Source organism: Rhea pennata, chromosome Z (assembly GCF_028389875.1).
Source record: "Rhea pennata isolate bPtePen1 chromosome Z, bPtePen1.pri, whole genome shotgun sequence".
NCBI classification, from domain to species: Eukaryota; Metazoa; Chordata; class Aves; order Rheiformes; family Rheidae; genus Rhea; species Rhea pennata.
In genome coordinates, this window is record NC_084702.1 from 10,461,469 (window position 1) to 10,481,979 (window position 20,511).

At 36.4% G+C, this 20,511-nt stretch overlaps 1 protein-coding gene across 7 annotated transcripts in view; it reads left to right on the forward strand.

The window, feature by feature from the left end:
* HOOK3 (hook microtubule tethering protein 3) overlaps positions 1–20,511 on the forward strand; it is an 86,896-nt gene that overhangs the window by 51,842 nt on the left and 14,543 nt on the right. For 6 of the 7 annotated variants that reach the window (XM_062600686.1, XM_062600687.1, XM_062600689.1 and 3 more), the window contains 9 exons: positions 184–385; positions 3,724–3,834; positions 6,602–6,689; positions 7,310–7,379; positions 9,035–9,175; positions 10,974–11,061; positions 16,319–16,353; positions 17,129–17,211; positions 18,921–19,021. In XM_062600686.1, coding sequence (XP_062456670.1) covers positions 184–385; positions 3,724–3,834; positions 6,602–6,689; positions 7,310–7,379; positions 9,035–9,175; positions 10,974–11,061; positions 16,319–16,353; positions 17,129–17,211; positions 18,921–19,021 — 919 coding nt within the window. The remainder of the gene's footprint in view (positions 1–183; positions 386–3,723; positions 3,835–6,601; positions 6,690–7,309; positions 7,380–9,034; positions 9,176–10,973; positions 11,062–16,318; positions 16,354–17,128; positions 17,212–18,920; positions 19,022–20,511) is intronic. The other variant, XM_062600688.1, reaches the window with a different exon arrangement.

Here is a 20,511-nt window from a genome sequence, read left to right on the forward strand (position 1 = left end):
GGGGTCTAATTAATATTGTAAGTTAATTTTGGAAATAGAAAAGAGGGATGTATTAGGAAGAATGATAGTCTAAAGGCATTTCCAACAGCAGCACTTCTAGTTGACAGGTGCTTTTTTTTTTTTTTTTTTAAGAAAAAACAAATTTTTTCCAATTACGAATTTGATACAAATCTGTCCCTGCAGGCATTCATCTGATAAAGTGGCCAAATTAGAAAGCCAGGTAGAATCATACAAAAAGAAATTAGAAGACCTAGGTGATTTACGACGGCAAGTAAAACTCTTAGAAGAGAAAAATACAATGTACATGCAAAATACCGTGAGCTTGGAAGAAGAACTAAGGAAGGCTAACGCAGCACGCAGTCAGCTGGAGACATATAAGAGACAGGTGAGAACAGACATCACCAGTGCAACAGCTATCTGTATTGCTCAACATTTTATTTTCACAGCACATCTAACCCCTCAAAGTAAATACAAAATGAACAAACAGCTCTTTATGTTTGGGTAACGTGCATGTTTTGTAGGTGGTACTTTTCTGTTCCTTTCCCACAATATTGCAGATTTATTTTACTTTGCCAATACCTTACTTTTCAAAAATTAGCAGATTTTAAGCTTTTTTTTTAATTATTCCTAATTCATGTTCAGTAGTGGAGCTTGATTTAGAACCTCTTCTTTCAGAAAAAGCAAGCATGCTTCACTTAATTTTCAGCAGTAGGGGATCTACCGTAGCAAGGTGAGTTATTCTGGTAGTTAAGTAACCTCTTTTTCTCTTCTCTCTCTCTTTCTCTCTGTTTTTATTCAGGTTGTAGTTTATCTAGTATGCCTGAATGCTCAGAAGATAAAAAGAGGGGAGGATGTTTTTCATTTTTTTCATTTATATGCCCCCAGAAGAATATCAAATGCATCATCAGTATGCTCTGAAGTGAAGAGCCATGTGTTTTATTTTCCTGCTTATCCAAGAGTAATGTAATCATATTTCTATAAAGGTGGAAGGCATTCTTATCCTCTCTCTGCTTCTTCACTATATTGACATGACATCATTATGAGACTCTTGTAACAAGGCCAGCTCAAGTCTGGTTTATTAACATAAACAGTGTGCACTCTGTAGCCTGCCTTTTCTTAACCTTGAATGGTCATGCTACTGGTCTAATTGAGAATATAGTCCAAATGTCTCCACCAGGGCAGGGCAGGGGAATACCTTGGACAAGAAAAAGGCTAGAACAAAAGGAAGAGTAAATTTAGAAAGCAGTGGCCTTTCACACACCAGTAGTATCATGTTTACTTGTAACAAATTTCTCTCCTTTAAACAGCAAAGCATATGTTATGCTTGTGTAGCCTAAACATCTGTATCCAGTTGTTCTTATTTCACTGATGATAAGAATTTTGGAAAGGGCAGCCCCACTGCTTGTGCTTTGGCTACCCAGCTGCGAAGTACTCCTCCTTTTCTTCCTCATTCCATGGGTTTTATGGATGAGATTTCACATCAAGGGAACTGTTGATATGTACAAATGGATATGAGAACTGTACAACTGGCTGAGACTGGTATAAATAATCAGGTGTCTCACCTGACAGATGTGAGTTTCCTTCACCTAACTACACTACTTCAGAATGAACATGCAGATTCAATTTGCCTTAGGGTCTGTAAGGCTGGGCTTATTCTTAGGACTGCATGCAGGTGTGGACAGTGTGGGTATGAAATGTCAAAAAGTTAATTTCTGAGTCTCCTAACTTTTGAGAGGTGTGGTGAGAATTAAGACAGCCATAAAGATGTTGATGCTATATTCTTGAGCATTAGTGTGCCCCATTAGTGAAGTCTATCATGCCTGGTATGTGGAAAATCCAGCCTCAGTGATAATGATATAATTGAGCAAGTTTTCAGACCTTCTGTGCTCTGCCGATGAAAGTGCTTGGTTCAAACCACTCTAGCAACCTATGAGGAGATTCCTGTATTTGTCCCGCTGAGGGGTTTGCGGGATGAGAGGAGTAGTGGTTGATTGTACTAGGAGATAAAATAGGATTTATTTAGAATTTTTTATTTAGTTTTCGTAAAGCAAGTATTTTCTTAAAACTGTTTTTGCAGCCTGAAGAATAGAAATGCGAAGATTCTAGAATTGGTTTTGTGTAATCTTAATTCAGCCCCTTTGTGCATGTGCATTCTGGTATTTTTTTAACAGTATGTCCTACTTTTCTTTCCCACAAGATCCACCCTTTAATCATCCCACATGTCAGATATTGCTCGGTAAATGTGATGGCTGTTCATTATTTCTTTTTTTTTCCTGCATGAATATGTAAATTTATATCTTCCTATACACTGCCCAAATTCTGACTCAAGGCTGTTTATTTTCTCCTGCTGTTTTCTACCTACCATTATCATACTGTGAATGATTACAAACATTAATACGTTTCTTTCCATGTAAGGTGGGATTATACCCATTTTACAAGTACAGGGTGCAGTCACATGTGAAAGACTGCATTTTTATATGTCTGTAGTTATTCTGGAAGCCCCAGTGAAGGGTGTCATATCTGGGAAGCTAAATATTTTCAAATCTAATGTTTGGGTTACTTTTTCTGATAATTTCAGAAACGGTAGGCTCCCTTCCTCTGCCCTTTCTACTCCTAAACTTTAGTTTAAGAACAAGAGCAGCAAAGTCCTTCATTGTAAGACTAAAACTATGCAGAATTTCAGACCTGGCAGTTATTTTGCTGTAGTTATATTGTACTGAAAAAGATTATTGGATTATTGGAACATGCTTGGCAGTCTTAATATACGTATGGCAACTGCTTTGCTTCCCAATTTAATTTAATCAGTTTCTCTGTAACCCAAAATGAAGCCGTGAAAAAGCTTTCTTGCATATTCTTCAGAAGCTGAATGTCTTTAGCTGAATCTTCTTTCAGCTTACATATTTGCAGTCAGTCTTTGGTCAGCTTACTTGCTTCCATGCTCTCTGAATTATGAGCATTACTAATGTTCTGGGGCTGAATCTTTGTTACTAATGTCGGAGAGGTTTGAAAAGGTTTTAAAACTTTTCTGATCAGCCTGATCGTTCACTGAGCATTTCTGCTAGACTTTCAGATTTCTCCTCTTTTAAGTTTAAAAGCTCTTTGCTAATCTATGGCTTGAAAGTATATATGAGACTTTGTTAGCCATGCATTTCCTTTTGAAGTGAAGTAAATTAAAAAAAAAAAAAAAAAAAGAAGAAGAAGATTATGAGCCTATGGCTGAATCTTCAAGTTAGGGTATTAAAAAACAGTTAAGAAAATTCAGCTTAAGGAAAGTTACCTGTTCACATAAACTGATGGTTAAATTCTCAGTGAGGCTTGTGAAATAGAGGTGCTGAATGGCTTAGAAGATTCAATTTCTTCAAAGACTTCCTTTTCTTAGGCCTCTCAGAAAGCAGGAGGATTATTCAACTTCTCCTAAGCTCTCTGGTCTGTAGAATTTTATACCTTTTTCTGTGGACCTTGCTTGGGTTTAATTTTTTTATTTTATTTTATATATGGGAAATACATTGGTTTTTTGCTGCTTTTGTTCATGGTAAGACCTAATATTTAAATACTGTTGTGACTAAAACAGAAAACAACTGGTGAAAGCAGTTTTTAGTATGTCCTATAGGTAAATATTTTACTTGTTTTAAACATGTCTCGTGGTGCATGGTAACTGGCTTCTTTGTCTTGAATACTTTGTTTTAATATTTGCAGACAAATTATTGATTCTTGTTCTCGCAGGCAGTTGAACTACAAAACAGATTATCTGAAGAATCCAAGAAAGCTGATAAATTAGATTATGAATGCAAACGGCTGAAAGAAAAAGTAGACAGCCTCCAAAAAGAAAAAGATGTAAGTGTCAAGATGTTTTGTTTGGTAGTAGAAAAACAACTTTATGTTCTTTCTTACACAGAAATGTGGTAATCAAAACTAAGTCTTTTACAGTAAGCTTTTTAAATTGGGAATACTCTTTTCACTTAAAATTTTCTAATATTTGTTTTCAAAATTTTTTTAAACCTAAGGAGAGTACAGCAGAGAATAAAGGTGACTGTACAAAAACATGGGCAACATTTTTAGAAGGAAAAGACCTAACAGATAGCATCTGAAATTGTTTCTTCGCCATTAACTATGAGAAGGCTGATAAATGCCAAGGATGATTTTGATGTATTCTGAAAAACGATTTAAAGCAGGGTTTTTGCAGTATCATCCTAGAACTGAACTCAGTCTTTTTTCCAAGATAACACTCCATGAAGTATCACACGCATGTTTCTCTTTGTGGAGTAATGACTACTGTAGCAAGAGGTTTAGGAATCTTGTAGAATGACATATCTTCTTTTACAATCTTGCCTTTTATGACAGCTCTTCATTGATCTATCTTCTAGTGCTAATATATATTTACAAGATAGGTCCTCTCTGTCATGTGCTGCTAGTGATTTTGAGCTTGTCTGCTCTTCTTTTGCCAAGACTTCAGGGTTTTTCTTGCATACTCTTTATTTCTCACTATGTTAATTCTGTCTGACTTTTTAGGAGTCTTACTTGTCAATGATTCAAAATACCTCATAAAACATCCCCAGCGCTTTCAGTTAGCAATTTTTCAGGCTTGTTTGTAGTATAAGTTTATCTGTCCATCAGACAGAATCTTTGTAGGCATTTCCCTGAACATACCTTCCTCTCCAGTCTTTCCCTGTTTTCGGTTCTTGCAGTTAGAACTGAAAATTCTTTGTTATATTCTGTTCATCAGTCTTTGATTCCCTCTTTTTGTTAAACTTACTGACTACTCTGGACATGTCACTTTCTTCTCCCCTTAAGTTTACACTGGAATGCTCATAATGGTTGTGTTCATCGTATTGTGCTTTGATTTTTCTTTCCTGCTTTTTATTTAAAGTTTATTTCTCCAGTTTGTTTGACAATGGTAAGATTGTGTTTGTGGCTTACCTGTTGCTTGGTGGACCATTTCATCTTGCACAAAGGATCTGAATTGCAGGCCATTGTTGCTATAGGCTTCTGTTTTGCCACCTGGCAAGTAGTGTGTTTTTTTTGTGGCAGAAGCTGTTTTCAGTACATCTTTTTGAATAGCTAGGCTCCTGTGAGATTCGACTATAGCTGAAGGAGTCTTACAGAGTTTGGGTTAATGATTCTCCACTTGTTTCCTATTCTTTCTGTTCCCCTGTTGACACATTCTAATATATTATTAACGTTGCTTATCACAGGTTGAAAGTTTATGTAGTGTTATCTTGTGAATTATATTTTGGAGGCAGGTGTTGAAGCCGTTTTTGTCCTTATGTTTTGGCAAAGTGCAGTAGCATGTGTTTGATATTTTAAGCTATCTGATTTGGAGTTTTCCTTTTACGATGTTTTGACTGATAAATATTAACACAGTTGGGTAAATTGACTTCTTATGCATGTTTGAAAGAAGCCTTAGAGCTTCCTTTAATCCTTGAAATACTCTGGCATTTGAGTAACCAACTTGTTTTCTGACGGATAGTATCAGACTCTAGGATCCTGGCTTTCAGCAGTAGAATTTATAAGCACTGCTGCTGGATGGCTCTTTTTATTGCAATGGTGAAACCAGTTTTGTGATGTATGGGATTTGTGAAATGGCTTTCTGTGCAGACAGAATGCCCACTTTATCCTGATTGTTCCAACAGTTAAACCAGAGTCCAACTCAAAGGATTCAGGAGTACAAGAGAAGCCTGTGTCCCAACCCACCAAAATATTCTTTGCAAAAGTGATCCCAAGTTCTGGATTCATTTGAACTGACATACATCCGAATCAAACTGTTCACAAGATCAGGCTTACAGAGCCATCAGCCAACACAACTCCGTACCTACTGAGGTCTGTTCTAGGCCATTTGGTGACATTGGACACATCCTGATTTTTTGGAAGAAACTACAACTTGATTCTTAAATTGTCATTCTCTTCTCTCATATTTGAGTCTTGGGAACCTTTTGAACTCCTGCCTCAATACTACTTGTAGTTTCTCTTGTTTTGCCAAAAGGGGACTTCTGCGAAATAGGAGCATATGGGCATATGACACTACTGAAGAGCACATCTATTTAGCTTCCAGAATGGTCCAATACGGTTCTTCAATTCTCTTTGGACTGAGTCTCAGGCAACTGATTTTCTTCCATATCTGAGCTGCTTATGAGTGACAAGGCCAGTTGGCACATGTCAGGAAGGGGAAGTGGAACGAGTTCGTACACTTGCACTGTTGAAAGAGAGACAAAGTAAAGTTAACGCAATTTGTTTGTTCTGTTGACTGTGTGCCTCCTTGCCCTTCCCCTGGGCTGAATTTTGTTTTCTTGAGGATGCCATTTATTACCTGGCACCAGCACTTTGTGTCTCTAATATCTTGATTTTGTAAGACTACAGCCTGGTTGTTATCTTTATCCCCATAAGCATAATATGGAGCAGGCTACTCTTTGAAAGAACCGCTCTTCCTGTGGAATATTTCGTCTTTGTTCTATTACAGAATAGGCTCCGATGCCGTAATTTGAAAATCATTTCTTGAATTACATATAAATTCCTCCTAAGCGCTGGTGCGATGCCTGTTGGCAAGTTGCCTAGTTTTAAGGATTTGTAGTGCCAACACTAATACTAACTCTTTCCAATTATTCAGAGGTTAAGAACAGAAAGAGATTCTTTGAAAGAAACTATTGAAGAACTCCGATGTGTACAAGCACAGGAAGGTCAACTCACCACTTCAGGTAAAGAACAAATAAGGAGGTTAAATGCATCTTTTCTAAAGTTCACAGAAGTCTTCTGATGTACATTTAATATGCATTTGTTGAAAGGAGAATGAATTCAAACTCCTCTAAGCTCAGCTTGCAAAACTGTTCTGTTATTCAAAACTTTACAAGCATTTGAGAACACTTCAGAGTTTCTGATGGACTGAAATTTGTCATGTTTAGTTTCCTCTCCAGTGCAATATTTTCAGAACATATTTCTGGATTTATGAGTGATCACATTCAGTCTCTCTCCAGAGAAAGTCATAACACTTTTCTGATGTATATCTGCTGTTTCAAGTATTGCAGTTTATTTCCATGTGCTATGTGGAAACAGCTTTGTAGTTTTTAGATAAACTAATTAATTATTAGAAAAACACCACAAAATTATTTGTCTAGAATGATTGAAGGTAGAAATAGTGATTGTTTTCCAAATGAAGTTGTACTTGTCTTTCCTTCTTGCCATAGCTTGACTTTGAGTCATTTCACATTTACTTAAGAACATTACTCTAAAACTGTGAACTTGTAGAACAAAGTCATTTCTAGTCTTTTAAAAGAAAGTTACTAGTCTTGCTAAAATTCTTTTTCTTTTCCTGACCTAGGTTTAATGTCCCTAGGAAGCCAGGAGCCTTCAGATAGTTTAGCAGCAGAAATTGTTACTCCTGAAATCAAGTAAGCTGATGCATACTTTGTTTTGACTAGCCTTTAGAGTATGTCCCTAAATAACCAGCTTTGTCTTTTTTCAGCGTTAGGAAATGTTTACAATTAATGTTTAGTTTCTCTCCTTTTGATTTTCTACACAACAGCACCCCTCATGCTTATGACAAAATGCACTTGACCTGAGTTTTCTGTTGTGCTCCAGAAGAGCACTTCACTCTCAAATCGTGTCTTTTTTCCTGCTTAGAATTCAGAAGGCTACAACTTAAATATGTATTGACAGATAAAAATGTTTGTAACGGTGGTGTTTTATGAGGAAAAAAGACTAAAATTGTCAAAGTTAAGAGGAGGTTCATATTTCGTGTATTTTGTGGCATGAAAAAAAACATGTCCTATTAAAAAGGAGATCAAATAGCTGAAAAACACTATGTCTTAAGATGCTGCAGACTGTGTTTAGCCTTACCAGCCTGCTTGTTATCTCTGTAACTTAAAATAAAGTCCTTAAAGGACAGTGAAATTTTAGAAATCTGCTAGCTCTTTAAGAGTTTTTCTTTTCTCTCAGTAAGTATGGATACAGCTATTTCAGCATTTGCAAAGTTTAATTTGGGGTTGAAACTTGTCTTTTTCTGAGTAGTAAAAGGATATCTCTCTAGAAAGCTCCTAAGAGGAAAGAACTGTATTGCTGCACCCTGCTACAGGAGCCATTCCTTTCAGTTTTGTTCTGGAGCAGCAGAGGAAAAGAATGATATTTTGAGTCACTTCTAGTAAGGCATGGAGTGACTGCATAAGCCTTCCACATGATTCGCAAGAGAGAGAACAGGACCCTAAATGTCTTAAATACCTAAGTGAAGCCTTGTAAATTTAACTGTCTCTTCGTCTTTATGAGCTGAAGATGGATTTTAGACAAGCATATGTTCATGCAGACTTTGGAGCTTCTAGACTTGGCCTCCTTGCCTATTTCATAGACATGCACAGTAGCGGTGGCTGCTGTGAGGCTGGTACTTCCTGATGCAGAGGTCTGGGCTGCTGCCTCTGCTGATGAAGTGGGAATGCTGCAAGAGGCAGCCTTCCCATAGGAACAGCTGCTGCTGCTCTCCTATCATCTCCATGATGACAGAGCTTAGGTCTTTGGACTAACTAAATTGGCAAAAGGAGAATCTGCATATTGAAAGGGGATTTTCTGCTCAACTGACTTTCTCCATCTTACAGAGAAAACTAGATTCACTGTGTGAGTTTTGAGAGGCAGATTCATTCTGTGAGCTGTCAGTTGGATTTGGGTCTAAATATACAAGTTAAGTGACCTAAGGCGAAACAGACCAACAGGATTGAAGTGACTTGCCCAGGTTCATGCAGTTGCTCAATGACAACTGAGATTACAACCTCCTTTAATGTTTGATGCCTATCTCTGTGTCATACTTATCAGTTTGTCTGGCCCTGCTCTGAGATCTGTATAGCCATTCAGGCAACTTTCTTCTGTTGTGCTTTCTACAATTAAAGTTGTTTTAATCAGATTTGAATGTGGACATCTTAAGAGATATGACTGTTTCAGCTTTCTCTCTCAAATGAATAAAGATGATCTTTACATAATCTTTACACCTGCAGTGCTAAGTGGTTTTCTTCTTTACAGAGATTAGCATACTTTTCCTAGCAAATAGTATTTATGTTTTTAGGGAGAAACTCATTCGCCTTCAGCATGAGAATAAGATGTTAAAGCTGAACCAAGAAGGTTCTGACAATGAGAAGATCGCCTTGTTGCAAAGCCTACTCGATGATGCAAATTTACGGAAGAATGAACTGGAGACAGAGAACAGGTAAGGAGGTATTCTCGTCCATTCCAGTGACTTTTTAGCAATGCAGTACAGTTCTGACTTGAACAAAATGTGGTCAAGGAAAAGTTCCTCTTGTCAAAAAAAAAAAAGGTTAGCCCTGTGAGAATAGGTCGACCAGGCTGTGAACCTACTTAGCCCTTTGATGCAGATTTAGTATTGAGAGGCTAAAGTGTGGGCTGAAGAATTCTGTAATGTATTCCAAGTGGAATGATGCAGAGGGTCCCAGCAGTACCATGCATTTTTTCTGATTCTCCTTCTGCAAACCAAGTATAAGAAGAGAGTATCACATACCTTCATTCTACCCATTTGTTCCCTGTGCGTTTTTTCATTGTCTCTTCTGTTTTCTTTTTATTATTTTAGAATTATTTCGGCAGGAATTAGACCTGCTGTCAGGATTATTCAGATTTTGTGAAAATGCATATTTTATGAAAGTTTAGGATAGTAGAAATTTTCCCATGATTTTAACTTCTGAATATTCTCATATTGTAGTGTGCAGTAGGTTTTAGCTGTCTTGCTACACCTACAAAATGCTATGACAAGTGAGAACAATTCAGCAAGTAAGAATTTAGATGGAGCTGTATTGTTGGAAGGAGGTTGACACCTGCTGCTATTTGCCTGCTTTGTATGTGGTCTTTCAGTAGAGAGACAGACACAACTGTAGTTCCTTGGACATGTGTTTCTTCATCAAAAGCCCAGAAAAGATTTTCCATCTCCAGCTTTGAAAAAAGTGCCTAAGTTCCCAATTAAGGATCTTAGCATCGTAGATATGGTTAGGCAAGAATCCTGCCATGTGGATTCCTGCCCTTGCATGGAAGGAGCCTAGCACTGGTGTGGGCTGGGGCCAACAGGTGAGGAACAGCTCTGGCAGCAAAAGCCTTGGGAGTCTTGATGGGCAGCAAACAGGACATTTGTCAGTGGGGAACCTTTTGTCCCAGACAGCTGTTTGAAGAAAGTGATCCTTCCCCTCTTGCCAGTGCTTGTGAAACTGCATCTGGATGCACCATACAGTTCTGGGCTCCCCAGTACAAGAAAAGCATTGACATGCTGAAGTGAGTCCAGCAGAAGACTGCTAAGATGATGAGGGTCTGGAAGACGTGACGCATGGGAAGAAGCTGAGAGAACTGGTTTCAGCCTTAAGAAGAAATGGCATAGGGAAGATCTAACTGCAGTCTACATCTGCTTAATGGGAAGGTGTAAAGAAGACAGAGCCAGACTTATCTAAAAGATGGGCCGTGAAGGACAGGCGGTAGAAGACACAAGTTGGAGCTTGGGAAATTCTGCCTCAACCCAAGGAAAAATAATTTCCTCAGAACAGTGTCCAGCTGCTAAAGAGCAGCTCTCCTCCCAAATGTTGACTGGACATGGAACTTAGCAACCTGTTCTAACTGGATCTCTTTTAGCTGATGTTGGATTAGACAATCTCCAGAGATCCTTCTCAACCTATAAGTTTCTATGATTCTGTGATTGTATAAGAACAGTAAGCTAGTAGCTTTCATGAAGTAAAAATGACTGTTAGAAATTTCTGTTGAATCTATCTAGAAGTAATTTCTTACCAGATAAACATCTATCTTAGTTGTCTTGGAAGAGTATCAGAATGCTCTGGGAGACTATACACTCTAATCCCTGAAACTGCTGTACACTCTGACTACTGTGGTAAATTTTCAGCAAATAGAGTTGCAGATCTTCTAAAGATGACCTAAATACAATTCTAAAAGTCTCAACATTTATCTTGTAGCTGTTTTTTTTTTTTCTGAAAAATAGGATAATATCTATTTTCTAGGTTGGTAAATCAGAGACTTCTAGAAGTACAGTCCCAGGTTGAAGAACTACAGAAATCTTTGCAGGATCAAGGTTCAAAAGCTGAAGATGTAAGTAGAAATGTATATCAAACTTGCATTCAGGTAGTTATCATTATTTTTGCATCCAGCTTTATGTAATACTTTCTGCTTGTTCTGTTCTGAAGAAATATGCAGATGGAGATTTGTAATAGATTTCCTTATTCACTGTTAGGGCCTTGATACTGAATTATGTAAATAAGATGTATGGCGTAAGACATTTGTGGTTAAAAAAAAAAAAAAAAAAAAGGAATGTCCTATGCAGGGAAGGAACCAGAGAGGTTTTATTTGATTCAGTATGTCTTTCTAATAGAGAATTCAGCATTATCATAATTCTTTTATTAGAATACAGACTTCTGCAGGGAATTACAAACATATTAATTCTCCACATTATAGTAAATTTTCAAAGTTATTTTTGTTTTCCTGATGGAAGTAAAAGTATTTCCTGACAATGGAAGCCCCCTAATTGCTGATGTAATGTGTTTCTTAATGAAAGACGCATGCAGGCCAAAACTGAGAGAGTCAACTGATCAGTCCCGTAGTGTAATGTATTTTAAATTTGAAACGGCAGAGCTAGTGTTGAAAAACAACTTTCAGTCTTCCACTCAAAAATTGCTTTTGCTGTTTCATGTGCTTGAGAGAAGCTCTAGAATTTTCTTGAAAATGGTTATTTGGAGGAGGGTGCATCCACGCTGTACACTTAGTCTGATTGTATTTCCTTGCTAATTAGCAACAATTTGTAGTGTATTGCTTTCTACTTTTGTGTTTTTATTTTAACTAAATCAGATAAAAATACTGAAGTTATTATTAGCTACTTACTTTTGTTAAAGAGTGTATTAAATTTAGTTGGTCCTTTTCATTCCCAGATTAAACTGTATGAAGGTAAAGCTCCTTGTAGGGTTCTAGTGAAAGTATTTTTCTAAATAACTTAAAAATAGTTTTTAAAAAGGTCCGTATAACTATGTGATTCTAAGATATTCTTCACTGTCTTCATTATAGATCATTTCAAATTTTTCAGAGTGAGTAAGAATGTGAAAATTTTTCTCAGATACTGAGTGTGTAAATACAGCTTGCTTTATTACAGCTATAATTCTGTCCCTTCTTGAGGCTTTGGTTTGGACAGCAGCGTAGGGTATGTCTGCAGTGTGCTTATGAGATTGGCTACAACCTGTGTAGGAGTAATTAGTGGTAGTTCTGCTAACTAACAGCAGAATAATACTGTTTCAACTCCATGGAACTACACAGCTTGTTGCATGTACGAGGCAGGCGTGTTCAAGCAGAGCAGAAGTTTATGGTGTGAAACCTGCATTCCTGGCTTCTGTGTAGGTCTAGTCATGGCCTATTTTGCAGAGTTCGATGTGTAGATCTGCCCTTATTCTTGCAAAAGCGAAGTGTAGCTTTGCAGAAAGGTTTTAGAAACCTCTAAAGATGTGGACATCTTATCCACACACAAAGCAGGCCCAGCCTCAGAGTTAACCCAACTTTGAGGGTGGATTGATTGTCTTGGTTCATCATGTGTAATCATAAGCTATTCTTAGAAAAAGAACAATCCTTCAGAGACCTGGGGAAAAGGGTAAGGAAGAACATAGCATGCAGTTCACTGATGCTTGATTTTGAGCATGTTTCTTCTAGTTCTCAACTACTTCTTATTTTTGTAGATTTACAATGTACAAAACTGGAAAACTGAAGATTCCTTTTCTATTCAGCCCAGAAAAGAGTGATGAGAGTTTAGGGGCAAGAGGTTGTTTTATTTTATTTTCTAATTTAAATGATTTTTAAGATTGCACAAAAAGTAGTAAAAGCATTTTCTTGATCCATATAAGTACCGCTACAAATTAAGTACATTGTGTTTGCCAAGACCCATATGGAGAAGTTTTTTTAATTTCTATATTGAAGGTGCATAGTTAGGAAGATGAAGTTAGGCTTGGAATGGACACTGAAGTTTCATGTTGGGGTGCCTGCTTGCATCCTGGGTGTTGCCTTGCTAGCCTGTAAGTGACTGCCCCCACCTCTGATTCTCCTGATCACACAATCAAGTCAGACATGCTAGGTATAAGCAGAAAAGTGGGTATGATGCATTGTCCAACTCTAGCATGCACTGATCAGGTGCAGGGCTGTTCAACAGGTACACCTGACCGGCCTTGATTACATCATTTGCATACCTTATTATCCTTCTTCCCATTTCCTGATCTGTCCTTGTGCTCCCTTTCTTGGCCCCAGTACCCTCCCAACTAAACAACCCGCCCTTGAGTATATCTTCTCCTATTGAACCCGGTCTGTCTGCATCTGTACACAAAAAGTGGTCTCTCTTGCCACTACATATATTGATACACACTTACTAGGTCCTGCTGATTTGGTTAGGATTCATGCCCTAAAAGTTCTCAGATTGTGTCTGTCCAGTTACTTGTGAAGTTCAGCCACTTTGCATGTAGCTCTTAGCTCCTGTGAAGTCTGACCATCCCTCATAGTGCTGTCCGTAACTTTAGTCTACTTCTCACATTGAGAACATTCTCACATCTTGAGATCTTCCATGCAGTAGTTTCTCATATTCTGTTCATTTAGATCAATTGCAGGACAGAGCTTGGACTTAATAGGCAGAGCAAAACCAAAATTTGTCCCTCAAAAGGTGATAGTCATTTTTGGTGTCCTTAAGCATGCAAGAAATTTCCAGCAAAAAAGCTTTTTTTCCCTATTTTTTTTGATGTAGAGGAAAAGTGGCAATTAAATATTGGAGAGGATATCTGTTCTCTAAAGTCAGCCTATAAATATGTTTTTCTGGAGTTTCATAAGTGGAATTTTTCAGCATTTTGAAGAAAAAGCAAAACAGCTGTTGTACATTTGATAATTTTTACAATTTTATTATAGAAATGTCCTATTATGAATTAACAGAACCATTGAATAAAGTGTGAAGCTATCTCAAAATTAGATAAAACTTTTAATTTTATTCTTTTTTAAGATATATTCTTCCTCTTCGAGAACATCATCTACAGAAGTTACTTGTTACACACAGAGGATTCAGAAATACGACTTCGAAGCTATGACTTTTTTTAAAAAAATACTTATTTTTAGAGTAATTCACGTTTATTTCTCTGAACTTAAACATCTTGCTACATGTATAAGCAGGATCTTTGTGTGAGTAAAGTGTTTTTATAAGCCACAGAATCTCTGCCCTAAGGAGCTTGATTTCAGTAGAAGGCAAAATATGACTACAGGGTGTTGAAAGCACCTTTCTTCATGTGTCTGAGTAAACTCTGTCCCTCTTGTTTTGTTTGTTTGCACTGTGAATCTTTGTTAAGTTTCTTGTCCATGAGAACGTTTGATCCATCTGTAGGGAAGGGAGAGGGAGCAGTTTAGTCCTACAAAAGTACTAGTAGTATGCAAATAATGTGAAAATATGCCAGTGGAATCATTTTTGACAAGTGGTCGTGTGTGCCCTTACCAAACTAAGTCCAAGTGCAATGCAAAGATTCAAAAACAAAGCTTAATTCAGTTTTACTTTTTTAAAATCCCTAGGAAAATGTTACTGCAGCCAATTTTTCCTTCATTATCTAAATGAATAAATAATCTCTTAAGTGATCGGCATAAGTGACCTTGTGGATTTAAATACTTTGTTATGCAGAAAGATACATGCAACAAATTATTTTTATAGATAGGGTGATGTTGCTGCAATTGTTCAGATGACTGGAAAGGAAAAAACCAAATGGCCAAAACCTACAGATCCTTAGCTATTGTAAATTTTTGTATCTCTGAAGTCAGTGGAGTCATACTGCCATACTTCTGCCACCTCCCTGCCATCTTTTTCTACTGCAGTAAGAAAATACAGCTCTGAACTAATCAAAAAGCATGACACAAGAATATGATCAAAGTCAGTATTTTGAAATATTTGTGCTACAATAAAGCTAAAAGCTTTTAGGGAGATGCACACTCTTGTGTTGTCTCCATTGGCCGTATGTTTGAACCTACGTTGAAAGAGCATTGGCAGGAAAAGCAGTGAAGTTGCTTTGATTTTTATCTTGTATTGTGATAGCATTTTGGAGTATCAGTCACATGCCGGAGCCCCACTGTGACTGGTACTAGATAAATACAAAACAAAAAGGCTATATCTGACTTCAGTAGTCTACATTTGTTTTGTATTTGATCCATGTGAAAATACCACAATTCACAATCACTCCACCAAAATCTGTGCATCTATTCTTGTTGGTTGTAGTCGAGTGGACTGCATATTTTCTCCTGTTTTATTACTAGTGTGACTTTTGTTTTAAAATGACTTTTCAAAACAGCAATTGTTCTCCTTTGAATTTCTGATTTCAATAAGATTTACAAATGTGCTTTTTTATTACTGTTGTACCTTTGTTTTTAGTGAAATGTTTTAGAAAATGTTACAGGATGAAACTGCTGATGAGAACAGAGGAGAAAAATGTGCATGTTTGAAAAAGATGCATAGCTTTAACTTTTTCTGTTCATGAGTAACTAAATATTTCTTCTGTTGGCTGCTGTTTTGCTTTATACTAATGTCATCTCTGTTTCTTGGCATGGGCTTCTGCTCAAGGCTATTGTGAGTATGGCTTTCTATTTACTTAACACTACATTTAATATGTAGACATTGATTTTATTTTTTGAAAGATGCTTATGCTGTGTAAAGTGAGTTTAAGACTAAACTAAAATTTACTTTAAAGCTTATATTTAAAGAGCTTATCCAAATGTGTGTTAATCAAAAAGTGGAACACTGTAAGTTGCATGATATTTATGTGTCTGTAAATAAACAATAAAGATGTGAAACAAAATGTAGAGTAGTTGAGACTAACATTTCTGCCATGCTCCAGTCAGTGACGCTTTCCTGTCCCCATAAAAACTAGCAAGAGTAATTTACTTCAAGTAAATTTTTATGCAAATTGTTTTGCTACATTGGTAGAACAGCTCTTCCGGCAAATTCTATTGTACTTTCTAGTTTCAAATACATTTTTTGAGTCTAGTCTACAAAAGTGCTGAATCGTGAAGAAAGCAAAACAACTGCCATAAAATTTTGTCATTTACAGTCTTCCCTGTAATGATCCAGTTCCTAGGAAAATATTTGTGAAGTTATAAAGCATTTTAATTTGAGGAAGGTTACGCAGCTATCAAAGGAAGGGTAGCTAACACAGAGGATAGCTTTATAATGTGATCCAGAACCAAGTAAAGTAAGAGTTGAATTTTGATTATAATTGTCAAAATTATATGTTTAAACTTAGTGAAATAATAGTATTAAAACTCCACGGTGTATTAAAATAACATATTTAACTTTCTGTTTTAGTCAATTCTTCTGAAAAAGAAACTAGAAGAACATCTGTAAGTATTTTTTCTGTCTTATTTCTTTTTGTCATATGAAATGATCTTCTTTCCCGTATGGTAGAACATGCTTACTCATTGACAGCAGTGGGAGGACAAACACTCAATATATCTAGAAAATGCATAACTAAGAGAAATGCAGGTAGCACAGGAGTATTAGGGAATTTGTTGTTTAGATATTTATTCCATCTCTTACATAAAATCTTTCAAAAATAGAAAAAGCTGTGAAGAAACCATCATTTTGTGGTGGTTAGAAAACTTTACTTAACATCATGTAAATTTTTATTCAAGAGGAATAACTCATTTTGCTTGTTTACTTTAACTAGCACTTTAGTTAGTATTAACATTCTGTTCTACTATTTCTGCACTGCTTTTAATTTTACAGTTTACTAAAATGTGTAAGTTGTTCATTTATTAACTAGCTTACCTAAGTATGCGTAGTTTCTGCTGCACTGGGGCTAAGCCAGTGTTTCTTAATGTACCAATGCTCATTTCAAGCATACATTGTAAAATTTACTTTAAGTTCTAAAATAGATTTGTAATTCTGGACTGAGAATGAAGCTGTGTGCTGTTAGTTATATACTGTACTGCTTTTTTTAGTTTATTTTACAAACATTTCCATGGTGGCATTGATCCACCTGCCATTTATCCTCAAGCCCCACAGCCAAAAGTCAATCATACTGACTATATAAGGGGTATTTTCTGTCACTTAATGTTCATTCAGACACAGTAAGAATATTGGTAAAACAGTGTATGCTTTTGTGGTTTGTAACAGTGAGAAGCTCCATGAAGCGAACAATGAGCTACAGAAGAAGCGAGCTATTATTGAGGACTTGGAACCAAGATGTAATAACAGTTGTGAGTTTACTGATACATGCACCATTCCATTTTTTTTTCTTAATCAAGTATTCTGTATGCAGGTCAAAGCCTGCTATTGTATTATCTACAGAAAGTGCAAGACAAACAAAATGTACATTTTAAATAGCAGTGATAGTGTGTTCTTAATTTTTTTAGGTTATGGAGACCAGAAAGAATCTTCTGACACTTGAAATGTAGTAGATCATGTTTTAGAGCCCGCCATAGTAAGAAATGACAGTGGCCATAGAAATACTGGGTTAATGTTCTTCATCACCTGCTGTTTAACCTCAGCTATTAAGAACTGTATCGTATTTTCTGACATCCTATTTTAAGAAACTCTTACTACCATCTCCAAGTTATTTTTATTCCCAATATATATATTACTTCAGTATGTTTTCAGATTACAGAGTGAATTTTGCATTGTAACGTTAGAATTTTTTGACACTGGTCAGTGAGAATGTAGCATTTTGGCCAACAGGTCAAACATACCCTAAAGTCTAGCTGTAAATGGCTGATGGGTGCTTTATATTGTTGATTCTTCTTATTTTCTAAGAAATAACGAAGAAGGTGGGTTGTTGTTTTTCAAGTTTACTTATTACAAACAAGGGAACTGCTTGAAGCCAATGTAGCTTATCTGCTTAATACCAAAGCAGTTTCCTTTAGGCAGCAGTCTAGTAAGATTAGAATACCATTTTAGTGTTCATTGTGTAAATTCTAGATCCAGAAAGAATTTTTATTATTACTGTGTTAAAACCACAGAACATGTTATAAAATTTCATTTCTTAAAAATGTTAGAACTCTTGGTGAAGTTCGGGGTCTTCATGAGTAGCTAAGAAATACGCAGTCATTTCAAACTTGACATGCCTGAATGTGAGAGCATTTAATAGCTGTTTTCTGAATCCCTGACTAAAACATATTAAGGCTTCTGTAGCTGCTCTACTGGAGTTACAGGTTGCTTTTAAAATTCCAGATCTAAGCTTTTGTCTTGATAAGATAAAAACATTTATACCTCTAGTTGTACCTTGAACATAGCAAAATGAAGCTGACACTCTCTAACATTATCTGAGAACCAGGCACCAGTGCTATGTGCTATTTGTTCCAGGGTGATGAAATTAATCTTCTTCTGCGATCTGAGATGATACATAATTTGTACAATCAGTAGTGACTAAGCATATTTTTATATAGCAAAGAAAAAGGTGGTGCAGTGAAACAGTCCTGCTGCTTGAGAAGATGTTGGGGAAAAATGAGTACTTTCATGTCATAATTCTTTGTCACAAAACCTTATTCATTATTACACAGTAGAAGATCTGAGCAAGAATCCTGCATGCTCACTTAGAATAGATAAATTCTTATTTATCTGTGTTGCAATATTAAGATATTTTGAAATCTAAAATGCATTAACAAACTCATTTTTGTAAGTTCATACGTGGCATTGGTTTATGATTCAATTTCTATTTAATTTTTCCTAAATTAAGAAAGTAAAAATTTTGTACAGAACAATTAGCTAATGAGATAGAGGTACACATTTTTCATGTATTTCTGAACTGTTTAGTTATGAAACCTTTTGTATCTTCTCTATCAGATTTCATATGTAAGCTTTTCTTAACTGAGTTAAGTCCTAGTTGTGCCTTAAATATCTACCTAAGCACAGGAAAATAAGCATAATACAATTATTTTATTCTTCAATATGTGTTTCTCCTGATATAAAGCACTGAAAATTGAAGAATTGCAAGAAGCGTTGCGGAAAAAAGAGGAAGAAATGAAGCAAATGGAAGAGCGATACAAAAAGTATTTGGAAAAGGCTAAAAGTGTAAGTGATTTTGTTCCATATCAATCATCCCACTGTGAAAGGCTGTACCATACTACCTTACCTCATTTCATTTTCTTCCAGTATCTGTATTTACAGTAGCAAGAGAAAGAAAAGACCTAGTGGGTTTCTTTGTATCTTCATACCCTTAGGGTGCTTAATGTTGATTGGCAGATGAAAGGCAGATGCTTTGACTCTGTTTTTGTATTCCTGATCATCCCCTTTTGCTGCTTATCCAAAACCACTTTTATTGCCTCTGTATGCATGCATATCCACTGCTACGAATTTTTGAGATTTATCCAGACAAAGCTCCTTAAGCATGACAAGTGCCAACTGATAAGGAGAGAGCATTAAGCTCTTTCCAACACTGTGATAGCCTGTTTCTTTGAGGAAATTCTTCTAGACTTAAGTCAGTGAGTGATGTAGGTTGGCTGAAGCAATGTCCTCACTAGGGCTAGTGATAGAAAAGTAACGAAAACAGCTGTGCTATATTTCAGAATCCAAAAATAGCCTGTATGTGCCAACTCAAAAGGAGAAAGCTGTATGAGCAGAAATACTGTTTAGTTGGCATTTGTGCATGGGACTTCTGGCACAGTTGTAATGAAGATACATTTCTTTGTACACTCAGGAGCGTAGCTTAGTGTCACCAAGAACATGGACTACGGAACCAGCACATTCTACTTTTCAGCAGGGTGGCTTACTTTGCTAGATACTAACAGGTGGAGAGGGAAGGAAAAGTTTGTTTTTTTTTTTTTTTTTTTTTTCCCCCATTTACCTATGTCTGCATCCCTTTCACACGTGCTTCTGGGTGAGATAGGCTTCTCATGGTGCAAAGTCAATAATACTGTAGATTTCCATCTTTCTTTCTTTCTTTTTTCTTTCTTTCTTTTTTCTTTGGGGGGGGGGGAGGGACTCTGTCAAACTATTTCCAGTGATAGCCCTCAGAGCTTACCGCCAGAGGTGACTGTACGTGTGCTGGTGTCATCTTTACTGATACAAATTTGAATTTTCTTTCTTTCTTTTGCCCTGGTTTCTATTCATATTGTGAATTAGAAACTCTTTTAAGTGTATGGTTTTTTTTTTTTTCCTCTTTCTAAATAACGTAATCTTTTTAACTTAGCCATGTATGAGAGCTCTACTGACTTTCAGTGTTTTTCTCTGCTACTTTATATGTGCTTCTGGAGAGAAGTTGGTTAATATTAAAGCATGAAATTCAGGATGTGGATTTACTGTCAGTTTTGTAATGACAATATTGTGGTTTCAAACGTAGCTTCCGAAGTGATTTCTTGTGACATTTCAAAGGCTTTTTTGAAATCTGAAGAAATAATACACCTTTTTTGTTTAATACCTTGTGCTGCTGTCGGTTTCTGAATATTCTAAAGAAAGAGGGAGGTGTGATTTCCCCGTACGTTAAGATTAGTTTGTAAGTACTGTGTTAAGGTAGCGAGTCTTATACAATAGTAGCATTATGCTTCAGTTAGCTTATCTTTTCA